Source organism: Tasmannia lanceolata, unplaced genomic scaffold (genome assembly GCF_043159265.1).
Source record: "Tasmannia lanceolata isolate RefF3 unplaced genomic scaffold, GAP_Taslan_0.1 ptg000002l, whole genome shotgun sequence".
Lineage (NCBI taxonomy): Eukaryota > Viridiplantae > Streptophyta > Magnoliopsida > Canellales > Winteraceae > Tasmannia > Tasmannia lanceolata.
This window is the reverse complement of record NW_027518679.1, coordinates 9,029,845-9,052,987: the sequence shown is the minus strand read 5'-3', so window position 1 is coordinate 9,052,987 and position 23,143 is coordinate 9,029,845. Positions and strand designations below refer to the sequence as shown.

At 39.5% G+C, this 23,143-nt stretch overlaps 1 protein-coding gene across 5 annotated transcripts in view; it reads right to left on the bottom strand.

Moving 5' to 3' along the window:
- The window catches only part of XRCC2 (homolog of X-ray repair cross complementing 2 (XRCC2)), a 77,843-nt gene that overhangs the window by 24,123 nt on the left and 30,577 nt on the right, over positions 1 to 23,143 (bottom strand). For all 5 annotated transcript variants that reach the window (XR_013250475.1, XR_013250491.1, XR_013250492.1 and 2 more), the window contains exon 5: positions 20,415 to 20,477. Coding sequence is in view for 1 of the 5 variants with exons in the window: in XM_077378511.1 (XP_077234626.1) it covers positions 20,415 to 20,477 (63 nt within the window). In the remaining 4 variants the exon portion in view is untranslated. The remainder of the gene's footprint in view (positions 1 to 20,414; positions 20,478 to 23,143) is intronic.

Below are 23,143 nucleotides of genomic sequence, written 5' to 3'. Positions count from 1 at the left end.
TTTGGAATATAGGTTGGAGAAACCCTATGTACGATTGTAAATCCGTGTTCTTTAATGCACTGGTAGAGGTCCTGCCAAACCTCAGCTTGCCCATCAAAAATAAAAAGAAAAATATTTGTTCGATCAGAAATTTGGATTCTATACTGCAATTCAAAGAAGTAACCAGAAATCTGCAAGAAAATAGATACCCGATGCTAACAGATTAAGAAACTCTGAAAAAAGAGAAGTAAAATTGGAGCAACAGTATAGCATTTAGTTCTAAGCATAGTTGTAAATTCCGTTTCGGTTGCCATTTCGTTTTGGCCACCGAAACGGAATTTCGGTGGGATTTCGGTCATTTCGGTGCATTTCGGTCGAAACTTTTCGTTCACACAAAAAATATATTAAAAAATATGAGAAAAATCCAAAAAAATAAAAAATCAATAGAAAAGGATGAAAAACTAATAAATAGTCCAAAATATGTGTCCCAAAAGGCATATTCATTACTTAAACACATAAAGTCTTGCACAAGTCCAACTGATAGTCTGATACATAGAAAAACATTAAAAAAAAAGATACATGAAAGTGAAACATAGACAATGGCTAGTAACAACAATTCTCAGTCATCATAACCCGGATGATCATACTCAAATGTCTTCTTCGTCGTCGTCGTCGTCGTCGCCGCCGTGATCACCACCTGAACCACCAGTAGGGACATCTTCTTCAAGAGGCATGAGAAAGTCGTCGTCGTTGTCCCTGGCCCCAACTACAGCAGTAGGTGCTTCAAGATTTTCCCACCCAATGTCTTCCGGCGTGAATATGACATCTTCTTCTTCTGCAACCCAATCCATCATGACATCCATATGGTCTATGCTCAAAGGGTCACTAGTGGTAGATGATTTCCTCAACAAGTCCCTCAAAAGGAAAACATTAAGTTTAATGTCAAAGGTTAAACTTAAAAGCTTAAAGTGATGAGGTGAGAGTTGAAAACATTATATTACGTTGTATACCTTTCTCGAAACTTAAGATTGTAATGGACAAACACCAAGTCATCTAATCTCTGGTGCTCCAACCTATTTCTCTTTGCAGAGTGAATGTGTTCGAAGGTGCTCCAATTCCTTTCACACCCAGTCGCACTGCAGGTCTGACTGAGGATTCTGATCGCAAAGGTTTGTAATTCTTCCACGTCACCTCCGAATTGATTCCACCATGCAACTGTGAAGTAACAAATAGTAAAGCATTATTTGTTGAGAAACTGAAAGTTAAAATGAATTATACTTAATTAAACAAAAAACTCAAATACCAAGTCCCAACTTCGTTCGGTTGCGGATTGCAAGTTTCATTCCAAACATACCTTTAGCCTCTGGTTACTTCATTGTGCCTAGAGAAGGTAGGAGTGAAAAAGATAGCAGGGTTAAGAAAATATCCTGCTGCATGGAGGGGACTGTGGAGTTGCCTATCCCATCTTTGGTCGTTGATCCTCCAGATGGGATTGTAATCTGATTTCTCTTCAACCTCTCCTTGATGTTCTCTTTGGCCTTATCCATGGCCTCATATAGGTAACCCATCACAGGTTTGTCCTGCCGATCTACCAAGCGCAGCACTCTCACTAAAGGCTCGCTGATGTTTAGAATGTACTTGCATTGGTCCCAAAAAGATTTATCCAACACAGTACTAACTACCCCTTCACTCAGTGGGTGTTGGACAAACCTACTAATACTATACTCATCAGACACAAACATCTGCTGAAGTGCTTTCCGATTCAACACCAGACTTTGTATGCTAATGAAATTTGTAGCAAATCTGGTTGCAGCAGGGCGGCACAACTCCTTCCCACCTGTGAACTTCTTCCTCATCAAATTCAAGAGGCTTCCATGGTTGTAGATGAACTTTGTAATCGTTCGAGCCCTCTCAATTGTGGTTGCTATGTGAGGAAATACAGTCGGTTTGCACAGATGCTCCAAGATGAGATCTAAGCAATGAGCTGCGCACGGAGTCCAGAAGAATGTACCAAACACGGCTTCTAGTCTTTTCCCAGCAGCTTTGTAACTTGGCTCACTGTCAGTTACAAATTGCACCACATATTCCGGATTCACCTCTCCGACAATCTTTGCAAAGATATTGTATAATTCATCAGCATTCTTCACTATGCCAGATGCATCAACGGATTTGAGGAATATGACTCCTTTAGGGCAGTACACCAAAAAGTTGATTAGGGAACGTTGTTTGGTGTCTGTCCATCCATCTGCCATAATGCTACAGCCAGTGTATCTCCATGACATCTTAATCTCCTCCAAGCAGTTGTTTACCTCATCCACTGTATTCTTCAAAATGGGACCCCTTAAAGCATGATAAGTAGGTGCCTTATAACACGAACCCACGTCATTCACAGCATCAAACATAGGTTGCCAGAAAGGTGAATTGGCAACGTTGAAAGGGAGATTGGCATCATAGCAAAGCATGCCAACCGCCATGTCTGCTCTATCCATATCCATTGTTTCTTTAGTAGCCAAAGCACTTTTAATGCTTGGCTGGGCTCCAGGGGTTGTTCGTGCTGCAAAGAAATTCCTGATCCCTCCTGTGATTCCCTTCTTCTTCCTTTTTGTACCACTCGGTTCTACAAGAACTTCCTTACCTCTTCGTTGAGGAAATTATGTGCCAATGTCTTCTTCATCCCGCTCTTCTTCTTCATCTGGTGTGCCATAAAAATCTCCAACCTCTGCTCTGGATAGGCTCATCCTAGCCCTTTCTTTTCTCTTTGCATCTAAAAGTTGCTTCATTCGATATTTTACATCTTCAGTCACTTTTTTGCATGATGCTACTTCACCAGGAACAGCCGCTAAATGTTCTTTCAAGCGGGTTATACCTCCACCCGATATGACTTTACCACAGAATATGCAAGTTACTTTATTTTTTTGACCCGGAACCAATGTACTGTAAGCCCATGCCGGGTCATCCGATCTAGCGGGTGCCGAACCAATAGAGGATGCTCCTGCAGAAGGTCCCGAGCCCGACCCACTCATTCTGAAATGAAGTAGAAGAAGAGGAAAAATGAATTAGAAGAAAAAAAATTGAAACAAATTACAAAAAAAATGAAGTAGAAGGGGACAAATGAAGTAAGAAATAAAAGAAAAGAAATGGAAAGAAATAAAGAGAACCTTGAGGTTGAACTTGAGTTGAAGAGAAGAAGAAAAAATTAGCCTTCACTCACTTGAAATAAGCCTTTGGAAATAGTTCTTGACTTCTTGTAGTGGTAAGTTGAATGTATGCCTTCCCTTTGCTTCAAAATAGACTTGGATTGAGTTGAAGAAGAGGGTAGACTTGTAGGAAATTTAGTAGAATAGAGAATGTAAGTGAAAGTAGAGAAAGAAGGAGAGAAAGAAAGAAAATCACTTATGTGAAGGTGGAGGATAAGAAGATAGGGAAAAGGCTATTTATAGAGTTTTTAATTGATTGTGCATTTAAAAATGACTAAAATACCCTTCCCAACAGCTATAAACAGTCACATTTTGAGGTTAAAATGGTCAAAAACCAAAAAGAGCCGTTCTAGGGGCATTGTCGTAAATTCTGCAAAATCCAGTCAAACTAGCAGTTATTTTGAATTTCGGACAAAATTCAAAATTTCGTCCATTTCGTTCGAAATCCGGAATTTCGGTCAATTTCGACCGAAATGACCAAAATTTCGGACAAAACGAAATTTTGTAGATTTCGTTTCGTTTTCGGAACGAAAACGAAATGTTTCGTCCATTTCGGACGAAACAAAACGAAATTTATAACTATTTCTAAGACTTATGACATCAAAATATAGAAAAAAATATTAAAGAAAGAAAGGCCCTAAATGTTGCAACATAAGGAACTTAGGGAACTAGAGAGAAGATGGGAGGGTTTAGGAAGAAAGTGAAATTCTAATGTTAGGCCCGAGTATGATGATTGGCAACTTAAGAGGAGGGAGATTAGGTTTTTATAAAAACAAGATTTATCCTTTTGAAAACTTTAACCCAATTATTTAAACTCTCCAATTAAGAGATCAAAAACAATTTAAGCAAGTTAAATCTAAAGTGCAATGCAAATGAAAAGAGCAAGAGTCAAGAAAGAGTGCACCCGAGATTTAAAGTGGTTCGGTCCTCAAACACGAGGCCTACTCCACTCCACCAACCAAACACGTTGATGGCTTCACTATGTTGATCTTCTTAACCTTGGCGAAGACCGGTGCCAATTACAATCTCCAATTGCTTTAACCTTGGTGGCAATCCTCACCACGGAGAGAGGGCTTCGCTTCTCCGAACACTTGCCCAAATACAATGATTTATCAAGAAAGAAAGAACACAAAAAAATCCCTTCCAAAAGGTTACAATCTTGAAGAGGATGTACAAATGAGAGCCTATGATCCAAATCCTTAATCTAGAGGATGAGAGGCATAAAACAAGCTTGAGTCACTCTTAGGATGCTCTAATATAGTTTTAGAGTGTTAGAATGTTGTATGGTGAAGTTTAGATCTCATCAAGGTTTTAAATCTCGGTTTCGGTTTCGGTTTCGGTCATCACCGAAACCGAAACGTTTCGGTTTCGGTACGAAATTTCGGACGAAATCTTGTAAAAATTTCACCGAAATTTCGGTGAAATTTTGGAAATTTCCAAAACGTTTCATCGAAATTTCCGAAATTTTCGAAATTTCACCGAAATTTTGTACTTCACCGAAACGTTTCACCGAAATTTCCGAAACGTTTCGGCGAAGTTTGGTACTTTTCCAACTCACAGTGAATTTCATTTCGGTTTCCACCGAAACCGAAATATTTCGGCCTCGTTTCGGCCGAAATTTAAAACCATGGATCTCATATATAGAGAGAAACCCAAAAATGACCATTTGAGGGGCATAGTCGTAATTCTGCGAAAAACCCCAACGGATATATTTTTTTCCCGACATAGTGTTCTCGGAGTTCCGAGAGACTTTCTCAGAATTCCAAGAATTACTCTCGGAGTTCCGGGAATTCAAACAGAGATTGGAATATTAGTTCCTTGACCATTTCTCGGAGCTCCGAGAAGCCTATTTCAGCAGGTTTGAAGTCTGTTTTGTTGATTTGTTTTGGGCTTCATGGACTTCCAATTTTATACATAGTTGGGATTGTTATGACGGTTCCAAAGTCTTGGCACACCATAAGGACAATCACTTAATCATTTAGTCCATTTAGGAGTGTGTTATTACTTCATTTATGCTTCTCAAAACCTAAACTAGGATTGGATCTTTACAATCTAAAAAGACTTCAAAAAACAAAAAATGATCTCCACTTTGCATTGTTTCAAGTCTTCTTACTTCTTGGACCTCCAATGACTTTGGCCTTCCGAATACAGTCCAATAAGAGCTTCTTGGACTTGATCCGAGCAACCTTGATATCACACTATTATGATCTACAACTAAGACAATCAAACACATTAGTGAAATAAAATCACTTGAGTTTGGAATCATCAAAAGAAGATGGGAATGCCAAGGTGGGAACCATTGGGCTTACAGAAAGAGTATGGCACCTAAAACTCGAACAGACTTTTGGCAAACTTCTTTTGTCATCGAAACTCAATGTGCTGCAGACCCGGAAGACCAATCCAAGATCTATTAGATTAAGGAATTTTTAGAAACTTGGGCTCCAACACCATCCTTGCATACATATACAACAAAATGTGGCTGTGCAATCAAAGAAATCAATGTTTAGCACACCCATCAATAAAAAAGTTGTTCTCAACCTATAGTCCTATACTGACAAAAATCTCCTCACTCTCTCCGACAGTAAAGAGTGGTGAGAAAGATCTTTCAAAGCTTTTCCTCCATAGAAAAGAGAGCAACCTCCTCACTATTTATTCAAGCTTTCAATGACATCAACAAGCATCTGCTTTTCTCATCCAACAAGACAACAAAACTTTTTCATTCCATTCATCATTTAACCATAGGTTTGAGTTTTTCTTTTTTTAGAAAATAGATAAAAAAAACAGTCCCCTCTAACGAATAAGCACCAACATCCCAACCAACCAGAAATATAAGCTTGAAACATATATAAGTGAGTTTTTATAGATGGCAATGGGATTTCCACCGAAACCCAAACTTTTCTAGATCCATTTTTCCCGGCCGATCCTTCTTCTCTGGCGAACCTTGCCGGAATCCTGTCACTTTGCAAGAAGCGTAAGTCCCAAAACCTTAGATCTGAAGCCTTTTGTCTTTTAAATCCTAGATCTATCTTCCTAAAACCCTAACTCAAGCTTAGAAACCATAGATACAAGCTCCATGCTTTCAGATATGAACTTTCGAAGAAAGAAGAAAGAGAGAAACAATTTACATGTGTATTGATTGTTTTGCTCGGGATTTTTGAAGATAACAACAAGGATCAGACCTGTGATTTGATTCTTATCAAGGTTTGAGAACTTTATTTCAGGAGAAGGAAATGGTTGGAGGAGGAGATGAAGGGTGGTCGGAGGATTGGAAGTGCTACTACTGCTCCTACCACAATTTTAAATGGAGGCAAAAATGTAGAAGGTGCTCGCAGGTTAAAGCAGAACTGAAACCTCCTCTGTAACACTTTCCGGGGAGGGGAAGAGTTCCAATAGGAATATTAAACTAAGGAATAGTCCTGGTTGGCTTTGTTCCCCCTGTAACTATTTTAATTTCCGGTGGCGGGATAAGTGTCGTTGGTGTCAGCGGTCTGAAAATCCCCCAAAATGGATTGCCCGTGTTAATTCAGAGCCTAGCATGGAGGCTAACTGTGAGGTGGACGGTCGATGGCCTGATTCGGGTAAAATTCACCTTCTTGAGGGTAAAGGGAGCCCAGCTATTTCCATTTCCGAGAAGGAAGTGCTTACACGTATGGACACCCTAAAAGCTTGTCTTATAGGAAAAAAGAAAGACATATACGTGTCTCTGGAGGACCTCTGGTTTTGGGCACAAAAAGTTTGGGATTTTCCATCCTTACATTGCCCTTGTATCTTAGCGGAAGACAAGATCCTCTTTATGTTTGAATCTGAAGCCCAGGCATCAAAGATTCTTGCTATGGGATCTGAAGCCCTGGGTAATCATTTGGTTTCTCTCTCACCATAGAATAGGGAGTTCCTTCAAGGTGAGGAAGCTCTTTGGGTTAATTTTTATGGCATCCCTCTGCATGCATGGGCTGTTTCAACGGTGGAAGCTATAGGGAATTTATTTGGTAAAGTATTGGAAACCAAAACGGAAGCAACCACCAGCATTGTATGAGTTTTGTCTCGGCCAAAATTCTGGCCCCCCGGTGGCTTTTCCATGGTTCTTGTGTTAGAATTAGAATCCTTGATAAGGATTACTCCATTAGAATTAGAAAAAACACAATAATAAAAGTGGTGTTTCTGAGTACTCCAGTCCCTTGGATGTGCCGGTATGGGCATTATACCACCGATTGGGGGTTCCCCGCTAATTGAGGACCGGTCTCCTGGGGAGCCATTGGTTCCCCTGTCTAATTCAAATTTCAAATCCAAGGATGGCGATGAGAAAGAGCTTGACAAAGGTGTGAAAGGGCCTACAGTTAGGAGCGTTGGTCAGTCTTGTCTGCCCCTGGTGGGGCTAGAGAAGAATAAGCCCTTTTGACTCTGTTGCCCCTAGAAGGAAAGTTACTTGGTCGGATCTTCCCCATAAGGATAGGAATAAAGGTGCCCTCCCTCCAAAAGTAAGGAACACCTTCGCTCCCCGAGCGTCTGACGGCTTTAATCATCGCCTAAATCTTAATGGTAGAATGGCAAGATCAGGAAATAACCTCGCACGCATTATTGAGAAATTTTTGGATGCATCTTTGGTAGGGTCAAGAAAGAAAAACAGTAGACTCTCAAATCTCTTCAAATTTTATTCCCGGTCACCCAGGGTAGGTTTTGTTTCGGGCTGAATTATTACTACTTGTTTTTCCAGTTAGTAGTTAGTAGTCTTTGGGTATGGGGGGCCTCCTTTTTGTTTTTTAGTCTTGAGGCCTTGGAAGCTAAAATTTTAGCTGGAATGGATATTCAGAGTGATTTTTGCGAATTTTCCGCCTATTCTGGTGATCGAAGTATTGGTTTACCTTTGAGGTTTTTGGTGCTAGAGAATGTCATGTAGCAGCTAAGAAAGATGACTGTTGATGAAGAGATGGTCTTCTTGGGAGAACGCCTTCGGAAGCAATGGAAAGATTTCATCTTTGAGTCTTGAGCTAGGAATCTTACATGGCTTAGCCTCTGTGGGGCATTAGGGTGGTGGGTATCCGGATTCGGAGGAATTGCTCATAATCATGCTGGGTTTCTTAATCCTTCATGATTATGGCGAAGGGGAGTGCACATTTTAGGCTTGTCATACAAAGATATTGATGACAAGCCTGTTTTGATGAATGCCCCAGACCATTGGGTAATGTAAAGGAAAGGAAGGAGTATGGTGAAGGTTTCTTTTGGATGCGGTAGTAGATGAAGATCTCGAAAGGGAAGTGATATAGCAATCTGGCATGGTGGGAGTGCATGGAAGTATTCACCTATCTGCAGCGGTTTGACACGGAAGATTTTGTTTGGTTTTACTGGCCAAGGAGTATGCTCCTAGCCACCCATAATTGATTCTATGTAATGCAAGTTGGGACCCCTGGTCCCCATTGTAATCTTCATAGCATCAATGAAATTGTCAATTTCAAAAAAAACAAAAAAAGCTTGAAACACTAGGAGTGGCAGCAACTTATGGACAGTATAGTTAGAGACTTAGAGCTGCTACGAGGCCCATCTCAATATCAAGAGTCGGTTTATAGTCTTATCTACCTATCTATTTACCGACCAGATAGAATGTATATTGTTTTTGCCCCTCATTCAGTTTAGCTTAAAGCAATTCTTCAGACTAAGAGACAATTAAGAGGCACTGCTTCACTGTCATTTTTACCACCTTCATACTGCCATTTTAGATTAGGCAGGTGACTTCGATAACCAAAATCTACGATATTCTGTTATGATATCTAGGATATTCTTTTATCCCCCTAGAGAATCAAAAATCAAGAAGTGGTTGCAACTTGCAAGTTCAAGTTTTGATGCGAATCCGAAGTTCACAGATTACTTCTCTGGGAAGAGAAAGATAAGAAAGTAGAGGGAAAGAAAGGGAACAAGGAGGCATTAATGATACCCCTAGAGAGAGAGAGAGAGAGCAATGGTTGGCAACCAAGCATGAGAGTATAAGCCCAATTTTATTCACTCGTACCATGGTAGCTAAGGCCATAGGCCTTTACAATTTACAAATACTTCAAACCCCACGAAAATCATGATTAGGGAAGGATTAGGAATTTAGGACTCATAAAGCTTGATCAAATCAAGATGAAACCCCCAATTCCCACCCCTATTAGGAATCCTATCAATTTAAGACTCTTTTTTCCGGTGTTTAAAAATGCGGATTTGACGCAGATGAAGAAAATCCTGGTAGACTCGGCGCGGCCAATAACGCGGTTGACGCGGCCAAGTCAGATGAGTCATTATTTTTACAAAAAATAAATTAAAAATACAAAAATCCAAACCCATTTTAGTAGGGCCCAACAAATGAATGGTTTAGATCACTTAATCATAAGGGAGCCCACTAACTTTTTGAAAAATATATGCAATAAGACAAGAATACCTACAACTGCCTATGTTCCTTGATATGCATTTAAGTAAATGTTGAATAGGTTTAGTTTTTCTTGGGAAAACATTTCTGATAGGAAAATTTTTCTTCGGAAAATTTAGAGGATAGTGATATGATTATGATTAAATTGGAGCCATATTATCATAAATTGAAGGTCATTCCAAGTAAATGTTGAGTAGGTTTAGTTTAAGTTATCTTTTTTTCAAGTTGTAAAAATGTAAGAAAATTTATAAATATTTTTAATTTCCAAATGTTTCCAGAAAACTCATCCAACCAAAATGGGCCATGGATTTAGGAATGAGATCAGCACAACCATGACTTAATAATTGCACAAATTCAGTTTGTCTTTTCTTGTTAATTGACTTATGAGAGCTTTTTGGGAACTGTAAATACTAAAAAGGCAAAATGAGTTAATGAAAATATCGAACTAGGTTGTGCCAATATCATTTCCATAGATTTAAAATATTAATTGTTTAGATATTAATCGTTTGATACTTTTGCTATGTTATCCCCACTACCATTCTTTAATAACGTGACAAATCCAACCGTCTTTTATTATTTAACCAGCTGCCAAAAGCTATTACAATTTTCAAGAAGCTCTCAACAGCCAGATGATTATAGAATAAGACAAGGTGAGTTTGTGTTGAACAATAGTGCAAGCGTAATAGCCTTTCGAAATAATGAAAGGAGAGGGTAGTATCTATCAAACTAAAGAGTTGCGTCATTGTCTTCATAAATGTTCTACATGCAGCCAAAACGTGGCACACTTTACATTGTAACTGATTCATTTGTGTACAACAGTAAATAAAAAATTTCAAACAAGATGCTGTTAAATGTAATATACCCATAGAGGGGTACACTTGTCCAAAGATATAACATATATATATAAATATATATATTGGGTCGTATGGGAGAGCTAGTTTTTTAACGCAACTCTAAACCATACGACCAGTTCTCCCCTCCATCCTCTCTCTCTCTCTCTCTCTCTCTCTCTCTCTCTCTCTCTCTCTCTCTCATGGTGTCAGAGCCGATGGTGTGAGAGATCTCCTTCTTTAGGTTTTTTATTTCAGCCCTAACCGTTTAGAAACTTTGCACACATCTCCCATACCCTAGCCTCTTGATTTTCGTCCAACCCTTCCTCCCAATTTTTTTCGTTTTTTGTCTTATTCACAAAACCCTAGTTTTTGTCCTATTCAAAAATCAGCACCTTCGATCCCCTTTCTCCATACCCTAAACCCATCTTTTCTTGTCTTTCTTCCTTGATTGTGATTCCAATCCTTCGGTACCTTTTACCCATGATCTAAATCATTCTTTTTCCCTTATTGCGAAACTTGTGCTTCGTGTCGTGGTAGTTTACTTGAGGATGGTTGGCTACATGTGTTATAGCCTCTCCTTGGTTGTTTTATCTTAGGGATGCTGTTGTGGTTATTGTTGGCGGTGATCTTCTTACGTTTGTTGGCTGAGGTGTTACTTCGTGGTGGTTGTTGTTAGTGCTACCGTGGTTTTGCAGTAGGTTGTTGAGTGCCTTGTGGAATTTTCTGTTTTATTTTTCAGTGGTGATTGTGGTATTCTTGGTGGTTGTTCATGGAGTCTGTGGAGCTATCTGCCCGGCAACTTTCTACTCTCAAGGTTGATGAGGGTCGTTCTTCGTCGTCTCCTGCTCAGTCTATCTATTCCCATGTTGAGCCTCCTCTTTAGATGATTTCAATAAAATTGGATGGCATGAAATTATCCCCGTGGAAGATGGCAGTTTATACTTATCTACTTGACCGTAGGAAAATCAGTTTTCTTGAGTGCTCTCCTCCGAGTAGCACTGATCCGACATATGATCAGTGGCGTGAGGATAATGCTGTGGTTCGCTCCTTTCTCTGGAGCTGTATAAATTCTCATATTGCTACATCCATGATGTATCTACAGTCCTCGAAGGAAATCTAAGAGCATGTAGATACGAAGTATTCATGGGTGGATAATTTGACTCGTATCTGTGATCATTTTTCAGATTGGTTTAGTCTTGAGCGAGAAGACAAATTAATGCGGATGAAAATCATAAAGATTGCTCCAGTCATTGGCGTTGAGCAAGTTTTTTATATTTTAACTATTATTTTCGTCATTTTATTTGTAGGCTACTTTTTAGGCATCAAATCTCATCCCTTTGAAGTGTTTTTGGTGTCTTTAGAAAGGTTTTTCGATTACCTATCTAACGAGCCCAAGATCATATGATTTGGATGTGTTTTGAGCAAGTTATGACTGTTTTTAGGAAGGGGTATAGGTCAAATACGGGTTTACTATTTTTGGTAAGTTTTTATCTTTATTTAGCTTTGCTTTAGATTAGATGAGTGGTTAAGATTAGTTTTTACTTTAGGTTATCTTCTAGGGTTTCTTTTCTTATATATACATCTTATGAAAACAATGAAAGGGACTTTTGAATATTGAATAGAATTGAGATTTTCTTTTGTGAGAGCTATTGTGGCTTGGACTTCTTCTTCTCTTCTCCTCTGGTGGTTTGGAACCATCTTCTCTCATCTCCTCTCCTCTATGATCTTCTATTTCTTCAATCAAATCAGCACAAAGAAGGTTAGTAAATCAAATTTTCTTTTTTTCTTTGTTCTTGAACCCTAACATACAAAAATCCAAAATCCATAGATCTCTCTCGTTCTTCAAGATCTCGTTTCGAGACTTTGAAGGATTGTTTTTATGATTAAACCTCAGCCTAAACACCCAAGAACCATAGCTTTAAATCCCTTTTGCAGCCAATTGAAAATTCGCACCCTTTTCAAGCCCGGAAACCCTTTTTGACATCCCTAGTCTAAACCTACCATCAAATCAGAGCCTAAACCCTAGATAAACCTCTCTTTTACCTTATTAACCTTAACCTAAAATTTGGACAGCAGTATTAAACCAAAATCTCAGATCTGCCAAATTACCAAAATACCCCTACAACCCAAAACTGGACCGTTTTGAGCCGTTTACTGCTGCTGGACATTTTTTCTGTTTTTCTTCATTGGATATTATTATTTCCATGCTTGTGTGACATCTATTTCATTAGTACTTGCATTAGCTTTTAGTTCTTTTAATTGGTTGCTTGCGTAGGCCTAGTTTCAGACTAATCTTTCTATTATCAATTCATCTAACTAATCTTTATCACTTTGATTGATTTGTATAAGGTTTAGTTCATGCTTAGTTACAATCGTTACAATTATTTATGCTAATTAAGTCTCATTATTGCTGCTGCCCATAGATTAATTAGGAGTTAATTCGGCCAAAGGTAAGTTGTTAAGTGTTCTTTTAATTTTCCGCGTAAGCCCTAAATTGTCCTAAAGCCTTAAATCCCATTAGGAGTGTAGGATTTTCCCTAAATTAGGTATTGTCCTGCATCACAAATCTGTAGGATCCCATTACAGTGATTATCTTGCCCTCTGTCAGGAGCTTGACTTGTTGTTGCCCTTTACTGTCGATCCTGAGGTTCTCAAAAAGCGTCAGGAAGAGATGCTGGTGGTTCGGTTTCTTGATTCTTTGGACCCTGACTATCTCTAGATCCGTCAACAGATTGTTAGTTCTAGTTCGCTTCCCACACTCGCAGAGGCCTTATCCCGTGTCCAGCGTATGCGAGTACCTCAATCTGGTGAACCTCTTGTTGATGTATCTGCTCATATCTCATATGGTGGGGGTGATCGTGGCCGTGGGGGTGGTCGCTTTGGACGCGGCCGATGTAGATGGTGGTTGGCGTGGTCGTGGTGGTGGTCGTGAGTCATGGGGAGGCAGAGATGGTGGTGGACGAGGCCGTGGGGGCCGTTATTGCAGACACTGTTGTTTGGATGGTCATACTGTTGACTATTGCTACGACTTACATCCTGAGCTTCGTCCACACAGGCCTGCGAATGCTTCTATTGCTACTTCTGATGGTATTTCTTCTTCTGTGGCTCCATCTACATCTGAGTCCCTGACTATCCCTCGTGCTGAATATGAGGAGCTTCTCCATATTAGGGACAAGGGAAAAGAGCCAGCTGCCACGTTTGCACATAAAGGTAATCCCTCCTGTTTTCTCTCTGGTACTTCTTCTGGGACATGGCTCATTGATTCAGGAGCATCCTACCATATGACCGGTAACCCTACAATTCTTTCCTCTTTCCAGTCTATTCCTTCTATTGGACCTCGTACTGTTACATTGGCAGATGGGACTACATCCACTGTTTCTAGCATGGGTGTAGTCTCAATCTCCACAGAACTTCAATTGTCTTCTGTTCTTTATCTTCCGTCCTTTCCTGTTAACTTATTATCTGTTCACCAATTAACGAAATTGTTTCCTTTTTTTCTTCCTAATGTGTTTTTCACGACATGAAAACTGGGACGAGGATTGGCATGGGCCGTGAGATTGATGGTCTTTATTAACTTGACCAGGCCGGTGCTGGTGTCGCTCTTCGTTCCACTGTGGATGCCTATCAATGGCATTGTCGTTTGGGACATCCACCTGCAGATATGCTTAGGAAGTCTTCTTTTATTTCAGATCATGTTCCGTCTTTTCATTGCGAGTCGTGTGTGTTAGGGAAACACCATCGTGTGTTCCCTCCTCGAGTTAGTAGTAGAGTGTCTCGTCCAATTGAACTTATTCATTATGATGTTTGGGGTACAACAAGAACTACTTCATTAAATGTATCTCGATATTTTATCATTTTCGTTGATGATTATTCGAGGGCAACATGGTTGTTTTTACTTAAAGATAGATCTCAAGTGTTTAATGCATTTCGTCATTTTTATTTTGAGGTAACCAACCAGTTTCAATGTTCTATTAATTGCTTACGTACTGATAACGCTAAGGAATATTTCTTTGTATCTAATGGTTTTCATGATTTTCTATCCTCTCGTGGTATTATTCATCAGTCATCCTGTGCACACACTTCACAACAGAATGGCGTGGCTGAAAGAAAATTTCGGTATTTGCTGGATATGACTCATACACTTATGTTTCAGATGAAGGTTCCCAAAGTTCATTGGGGCGATGCTGCTCTCACGGCATGCTTCCTCAATAACCGTCTTCCTTCTTCAGTTCTACCTGGGAAAACACCTTTTCGGTTTTGTATCCTCTAGGTGATCCATTTCCATTACTACCACGTGTCTTTGGTTGTACATGCTTTGTCCATCACCTGTCTCCAGGACTTGACAAGTTGAACCCTAGGGCAGAAAAGTGTCTTTTCTTGGGTTACTCGTGTACCCAAAAAGGTTATAAATATTATAGTCCTCGTCTTAGGAAGACATGTCTCCGCAGATGTCACGTTCTTTGAGGATCAGCCTTCCTTCTCTACCTCAGGTTCCCAGCTTCATGTTGATATCCCTAGCGTGGATGCCCCTACCATGATGGGTCAACCTGTGCTAGCGCCTATCATGATGGATCCTGCTAGTCTGCTACGCCAGCCCCTGTGGCTGCCACTGAACCTCAAAATGATACCACTATGACTTCTAAGGATTCTGAACTGAGGACTTATACTCGGGGACCTCACCAGGTTGTTCATTCTATGACTGAAGATGCATCATCTTCGCCCACTAATCCTCTTCCACAGTCAGATTGTCTGCCCTCAGGTATTTGTCCTACACCTCATGATTCACCTATTGGCTCTCATACTAGATCTCGTACTGTTACTCATCCTATATCGAATTTTGTCTCTTATGGCCATCTCTTACCTTCCTTTTGGTCCTTTGTGTCAAGCATGTCTTCGATTACTTCATCTAAGTCTGTTGCAGATGCCCTACATCATCCGGGATGGCGAGCTGCTATGGAAGCTGAGATGGGTGCTCTTCACTCGAATAAAACGTGGTGGCTGGTTCTCCTCCCTTCTGGTGCCCAACCAGTTGGTTGTCGTTGGGTGTTTGCCATTAAGTACCTTCCAGATGGGTCTGTTGAGCATCTCAAAGCCCGCCCTGTTGCTAAGGGGTACACTCAAACATTTGGTGTTGATTATCAGGAGACGTTCTCGCCGATTGCTAAGATTCCATCGGTTCGTGTGTTGATCTCGTTGGCTGTTAATCATGGTTGGCCTCTCTATCAATTGGATGTCAAGAATGCCTTTCTTCACGGCGATCTGTCTGAGGAAGTGTATATGGGGCAACCTCTTGGGTATGTTGCTCAGGGGGAGATGTGCTCATCAGTATGCCGTCTTCAGAAGGCAATTTATGAACTCAAACAATCGCCCAGGGCTTGGTTTGGACGAATTAGTGTTGTGGTTCTGCGTTTTGGGTTCAAGCAAGGTGTTGTTAATCATTCTATGTTTAGTCACAAATCTAGTTCTGGATATATTCTTCTCATTGTAGATGTTGATGATATTGTAATTACAGGAGATGACAAGTCTGGCATACATAATCTTAAGTCTTTTCTCCAAGGAGAATTTTCTATGAAAGATCTGGGTCAACTTACATATTTCCTTGGTATTGAGGTTGCTCGCTCTCGTCATGGTCTCTCCTTGTCTCAAAGGAAATATGTGTTGGACATCTTAGAGGAGACAGGCTCAATGGGGGTAAAACCTGCTGTTATTCCTATGGATCCAAATGTTAAACTTCTTCCTGATCAAGGAGAGTTGCTGGATGATTCTGGTCGATATAGAAGATTGGTAGGGAAAATAATCTATTTGACTGTCACCCGTCCAGACATATCATTTGCAATTTGTATGGTTAGTCACTTTATGAGTGCTCCACGTACTTCCCACTGTGCGGCTGTCATCCAGATCATCAAATATTTAAAAGGTACACCATGTAAAGGTGTATGCTTCAGAAAACATGGACATGAAAAGGTAGAAGGATTCAGTGATGCAGATTGGGCAGGATCTCCAGCTGACAGGAGATCAACGCCAGATGTCGTGTCTAAGGGGTATTGCACGTTTGTCGGAGGTAATTTGGTGTCGTGGAGAAGTAAAAAGCCAGATGTCGTGTCTAAGTCAAGTGCAGAGGCCGAGTATAGAGCTATGTCATATACCAGTGGGGAGCTAATATGGCTTCGCTCATTCTTATCAGAAATTGGGTTCACATCAACATCTCCAGCACAGTTGTATTGTGACAATAGAGCAGCAATCCATATTGCAATGAATCCAGTATTCCATGAGTGAACCAAGCATATTGAAGTTGATTGTCAATTCGTTCGTCATCGGATTCAGAGTGGTGAGATTCGCACAGTGTTTACTCGATCCGCAGATCAACTTGCAGATATGTTTACCAAACCATTAGGATGTGCAAAATTGAAAGATTCTTATACCAAGCTTGGAATGTATGATATATACATTCCAGCTTGAGGGGGAGTGTTAAATGTAATATACCCATAGAGGGGTACACTTGTCCAAAGATATAATATTATATATATATATATATATATATATTGGGTCGTATGGGAGAGAGTTTTTTAACGCAACTCTCAACCATACGACCAGTTCTCCCCTCCATCGACTCTCTCTCTCTCTCTCTCTCTCTCTCTCTCTCTCTCTCACACACACACACACACACCATCATGTAGCTCTCTAACATATGCGAAAGTAGAGAAGATGACAAAGCAAAAAGGTGGCTGGAATTGACATTACACTGCCCCCCCCCCCCCCCAAAAAAAAAAAAAAAAATTCAAATAATGTATTTTTGGGGTAAGTGATGTATTCTCCCCTATCTTTTACTCGGGACACCCCTTTGTTCTACTCAGGACAGCCCCCCATAGTGTATTTATGGCTACTATTTTATACTAGAGGGGTTGTCCCAAGTAAAAAAGAAAGGCGAATATATCATTTCCCTTTTTTCGTCCTTACTTTCAAGAGGGAAATGGGCTCTGAGTACGTGTGGGAAGCTTTTACTTTTTTGAAAACAAAAAACATATTATCAAAGCAGAGACAAAACACGCGTGGTTTAGCTACGGTTTAGAGGGGTTTTCGGTACGAAAACATATTATCAGAGCAGAGACAAAAACATATTCGGCACCCATCTTCTTCTTGGTTGAGCTAGGGTTTAGAGGGGTCTTCCATACTAAAACGGGCGGCGGTAATACAGGATTCAAGTATGACTTTGCCTTAAAATCTTATCTTTTTTTCCTTTTTTGAATGGTTGAAGATAAGATATGATGAAATAAGAGTTTAGGAGTCACGAACTCGGCGAGATTTGTTGCCATTCGCCACATCTAAGTAGAAACTTAGATTGGTGTTTAAAATGACCCAGACTCGCCGAGTTTGGGACTCCAAAATGTGGCCACTGCAAATCCGCGTCGACTCGGCTAAGTTCCAAGCCAAGTCACCGAATTTTAAAACACTGCTTTTTTCATGTACGCACTTTCTTAAAACAAAATTCATAACACTCCAAGGACTCCTATTTTCTAAAAATCTTAGTTATGAATTTCGTTTCGTTTCGTCCGAAACAGACAAAACATTTCGTTCTGGACTAAAATCCAGAACGAAAACACAGTATTTACCGTATTGTTCTGTTAATCTTTCTGGACTAAACGGGGTGTTTCAGCCTTTTTTTCTTCTGTTCTTCTTGCTCTTTTTAGTTCTCTTCTTTCTACTTCTTAGTATTTGCATATAAGGTCATTATTTAAGTAAATGTCATTTAATGTCCATTTACTTAAGATTTACATATAAATAAGGGAATACCCCCCATTTTGATTTATTAAAAATAGTTTCAAGACCAAATTCTAAAAGGATAAAAATTATAGTACAAAATTCAAAAAAATCGAGCTGGGTCAAATCTCAACTTCGAAACGATGTGGTATTTTTCTAATTTTAAAAATTCATAAATTCTATCATGTACAAATATTATTAAATCCCAAAAGTCCAGTAAAAAATCTCATAATTTGGTCTCTAAAAATTTTTCATCCACTCAAGCATTGATCAACACAGGCATTTCACCTGATAGTGATTTTCCTTTAAGTAAACGTTGGATATTTACAACCTTGATGATATGGTTGATTGGGTTGTAAAGCATGACCTGTTGATCCAATTTTTAACAATTTCTTTTTTTTTTTTATCTTTTCATATTTTCAACGATTAAAAAAAAATCGGTCATCGTAGCATAGAAAAATGAAACGGCCAAAAAGCAGAACGAAAAGGCTGAAACACCGAAGCGTTCCGTTCCAATGATTAAAATGAAACGGTGAACGAAACATTATTCATAAGTTCTTTAGGCTTTTTGGGGAAATTTCGGGTATATGGGGAGACTAACTTAGGCTACACAGGTAGATAGCAATCCCGATCGTTAAAAATTATATAAGGTAAGGGAGAGGGATAGTAGAGATAAGGATCCCCCTTGGAATCATTGCTCGCCTTCCAAGAAGTGAAGTGAGAGCACGGTGAGTAGCATTTAGGGTGGAAGGCTGAATATTGTATCCAAGTCCAGTATGAACTTTGTAGTAACAGCAGAAGTAGCTCCCTTATAAATTGTCTGTATCCAGATGGGCTAAGTTTCAACCAATCTTGGCTTGAGAGACTATGTCTTTCGCTCAGATTGGCTTTTGTCTGGATCTTTTGCTATGCGATTCTATTTACTGGGAGGAGTGGTTATAATAGAGGTGTTGGAATCCTGGTGTTTGTTAGGAATGGTGTTAACAGGATAAGTTGGAGGTTAGTTTGTAAAAGAAGGACCGAGGGAAGAACATGGTACTAAGAAGCTCTCTCGGGGCTTCAGGCATGTAGCTCGCCATAGGCAAGATGAAGGAAGATATGTCCCAGTTATTTTGCATGGTTTTATCTTAATACTTCCTGGTCCAAGGTATGCCTTGGCCAGTTCACCTGATACTTTGTAATACAGGATGGGACTCCTAGTCCCCAATGTAATCTTAGTATCAATGAAAATATGTCACTTTTCAAACAAAAAAAAACTATGCTACCAATAGTAACAAGACAAGTGTCAAATGACTTAGTCAACTCCTAATGACTTGAGGACCCATTACATATGCTCTGTCTAATCCTACAACAAATAAATTAGGACTCTTCAAACCCATCAGGACTCCTAACTCATCATGAAAACTAACCTACTTCAAGTTCCACAAATTTAAGGACCCGCTCATGTTGCACTGTGGGCGCTTATGACCACTTAATAACTTAAGTGATTAGTTATAAATGACTTAAATGCCCCTATTACTTATATATTTTGAAATAAACATGCAAGCCCTGATTAATTACAAGTGACTTAAACACCCCTATCACTTACGAGTTTCGCAATAAGCATGTGGGCCCCATTTTAAGGACCTACACCTTAAAGAAGCCAAGTGATATTGGCGTGAAAAGACCACGATACCCCTCCTATAACTTAAGAGACTTAAATAGACTCCTAAAGGACACTTAAAAATTAGAATATGGGCCCTAGGATGGTCTCCATTAAATTTGGAGGCGGATTCCAAGGCTACAACATGGACTAAGTCTGAAATTTTTCGGCCATTGATTGCAGTCCGATAAGGGAACTGACTTGTCTACTCCTAACCACTCTAATGTCAAAATAAAAGTAGTATTCAGATTGTCAGTAAAACAATATTTCATGAATGAACCAACACATCGAGATTGACAGCTATTTTGTGCATCATCATACTAGACTGGGATGCTCTTGCTACCTTATTTATTTTCTGAACTCCAGATAAATGCTTCTTTATGAAGTATTGAACAATGGAGCAGTTGCAATTCAACCTTGGCAAAGATATTATCAATTAATACTTAATGAGTTTGAGAGGTGGTTTCAGGAAAAAGAACATTTACAGGAAACTAATTCACCTTATAAAAGTACACGAAGAAATCAGGTAAAAGATTAGATTCAAAATTGACAAGTTCACAGCATCATTGTTTGCAGAAAAGATGGGGGAAATCAAACTGAAATATTACCTATTATCCCCTTCCAGTGGCAAGGGATTGGAAGCTCGATCTCCCCAATAAAATGCATTAATGCTGGGGAAAAATCAAATTAGAAAACATACATTCTAACAAATCAGTACATTAGCTGTTTCTGAGTGATAAAGTTAAATCTTATTGCAACTTAAATACAATTAATTGTGCAACAATGTACAATATCCAGCAGCTATTTAACAGCCAAATAAATCTAAGCAACAAAAAGAAAAACAGGGTAATACAATTAATTGTACAATAATGTAAACCACCCATCAACTAGTTAACAGGCCTATTCATTTAAGCAACAAAAAGAAAAACAAGAGCTACAGATTTCAGAACGTTACATTGAAACAAAACATTCACAGAGAAAATGTATGGCTTGTTGACTATCTCTAGTTATTAATTTGCACCAGAAGGGAGTAAAAATTGCTTTTAGATAAACACAAATATTAATTAGAAAATAGACAAATAGAGGAGGAGAAAGATGAATCTGGAACAAGGTTACCTGGAAAGCGGTTCGTTTTGGTACGCGGTATGGAACGGGTGCTGGGTACGATGGTAGCCCAGTACGCGGTAAGATGAGGGTAGGCTAAGTTGGTTTGCTATATGGGGTCGCGGGTCGATTTGGAGCACTAATTCGGGTCGCTCCGGTGCTCTCTCTAGTTTAATGTTATGCTACAAGATGCTAAAGCATTGTTAGGCATTATCTTAAATATGACGATCAAGCATATCAACTAGTGGCTGCTCACAGTTTTTGGGAAAGGTAATCACATTTGATAGCTATTTAAAAAAGAGATTAAAACTTGTAGTACCAATATCAGTCTTTGAGAAAGGTATTAATGTTTGACAACTGTTTAAAAAAGAGGTTAAAACTTGTAGTGCCAATATCAGTAGGCTTGTGGTTTGAAGTCGGATTTTTTTGTTTAGGCTTTTTAAGTGGCTGCATGCCTTCCACAGTTTCCCTTTTCCCTCCTCTCTTATGCCATTTACAAACCTCTCCCTCCCTCTCTCTCTCCCTCTCTCTCTCTCTCTCTCTCTCTCTCTCTCTCTCTCTCTCTCTCTCTCTCTCTCTCTCTCTCTCTCCAGAAGTAAGGAAGCAAGGAAGGAGGTTTTACAATATTGTACATAGATTGTATTTCGATTGGTGATCTTTAGTGAAAGTTTGGTAGGAACAACATTTATTTCAAGTTAGTCTCTTTACCTCTTCTCAGTTACTTCTTTTTTTCGGCCTCCAATGAGGTATGACTAGATTAAAGCGGAGAAGGAGAGTTTTTTTTGTTCTCCTTCCCGCTCTCTATGCATCTCTCCCTTTCCTGTGGGTCGTCCGGGTCGCCATTTTTGGTGATCCAAGTCAAAAACTACCCAAGTTTGGGATCCGGCGACCCCAGATCGCAGGTCGGAGGGCAGGAGGGTGATCCCAGTAACATTTATCTGGAACAGTTGTCTATTTTATTAATTAGAAAAATAATGATTGCATTGTCTTTTATACATATTGTGGTGAAGAAAATACCCCCTTCTTAGGCAAATTCATCTATTTTCAACATTCTCCTCAAGCTGATGTATACTGTAGAACATGTTTAGCCTGTCAGCCAGATAGTGATGGCGATCTACTATGAGGCACGTTGTGAATACATAAGCTATTGTTCTTTACTCAACATAATTGAGGTAGAACTCATCATCCTTCACCTTTTCACGAATGAAATGTTAGTCTATCTCAACAAGTTTTGTCCTAGCATAAAAGACTGGTTCAGAGATAGTTTAGTAGCACTCTAGTTATCACATTAAAGCATGTGTACTCCTGGTCTCAAGTGCAGCTCCTGTAGAAAGTGTTTCAATCATGTAAGTTCGACTATAGTGGATGCCATGGAACTGTACTCCGCCACTACACTTGACCTCAGTATATACCTTCGATTTTTCTTGATCCAAGAGATTAGACAACCATTAAGAAAAATGCTATATCCTGGCATTGATATGGGTGTATCTGGGTCACCTGCCACTCCAATTGTTTTATGTAGCCGAGTCCTATAGAGTAGTCCATGATATACGGTAACTCTGAGGTACCTTAGAATCCTCTTGGTCACCTGTAAATGCTCCTCTATGGGATCGTGTTGATAATGACAAACTAATTCACTGCATAGGTTATTTTGGTCTAGTGAGTCAAACACTAAAGTGGTCCTACCATACTCATATGGGTGTGAGGATCATCAACCTTTGTCCTCTTCCATTAACTTTCTTGTTGCATACTGCATATGAACTAACTGGCTGGCAATTCATCATTTTAAATCTGTTGAGGAGGTACACAACATACTTCTTATCAAAATGGGCACACCCCTCCCTTCAATCTCTCTGTCTCTACTCCAAGAGAGTACTCTAGCTCACCTTCCTTCATATCAAAGGTACCCATTAGGTCGTGCTTGAGGCTCTTAGATCAAAGATATATCACTCATTATAATGATGTCTTCAACGTAAACCAACACTAAAACCATGTCTGACTGAGAATGCTTAGTGTAAATAGAATTAAATGAATTATCTTGTATCCACTACAATTAAGTGCCTAATGAAGCTTGGCAAACCATGCCCTGGAAGCCTTCTTCAATTCATAAAATGCCTTCTTGAGTCTACAAACAAATTAATCTCTGTCTGCAGCCTCAAAACCTTCTGGCTACTCCATATATACTTCTTCGTTTAGTGACCCATGCAGAAAAGAATTCTTCACATTTATCTGG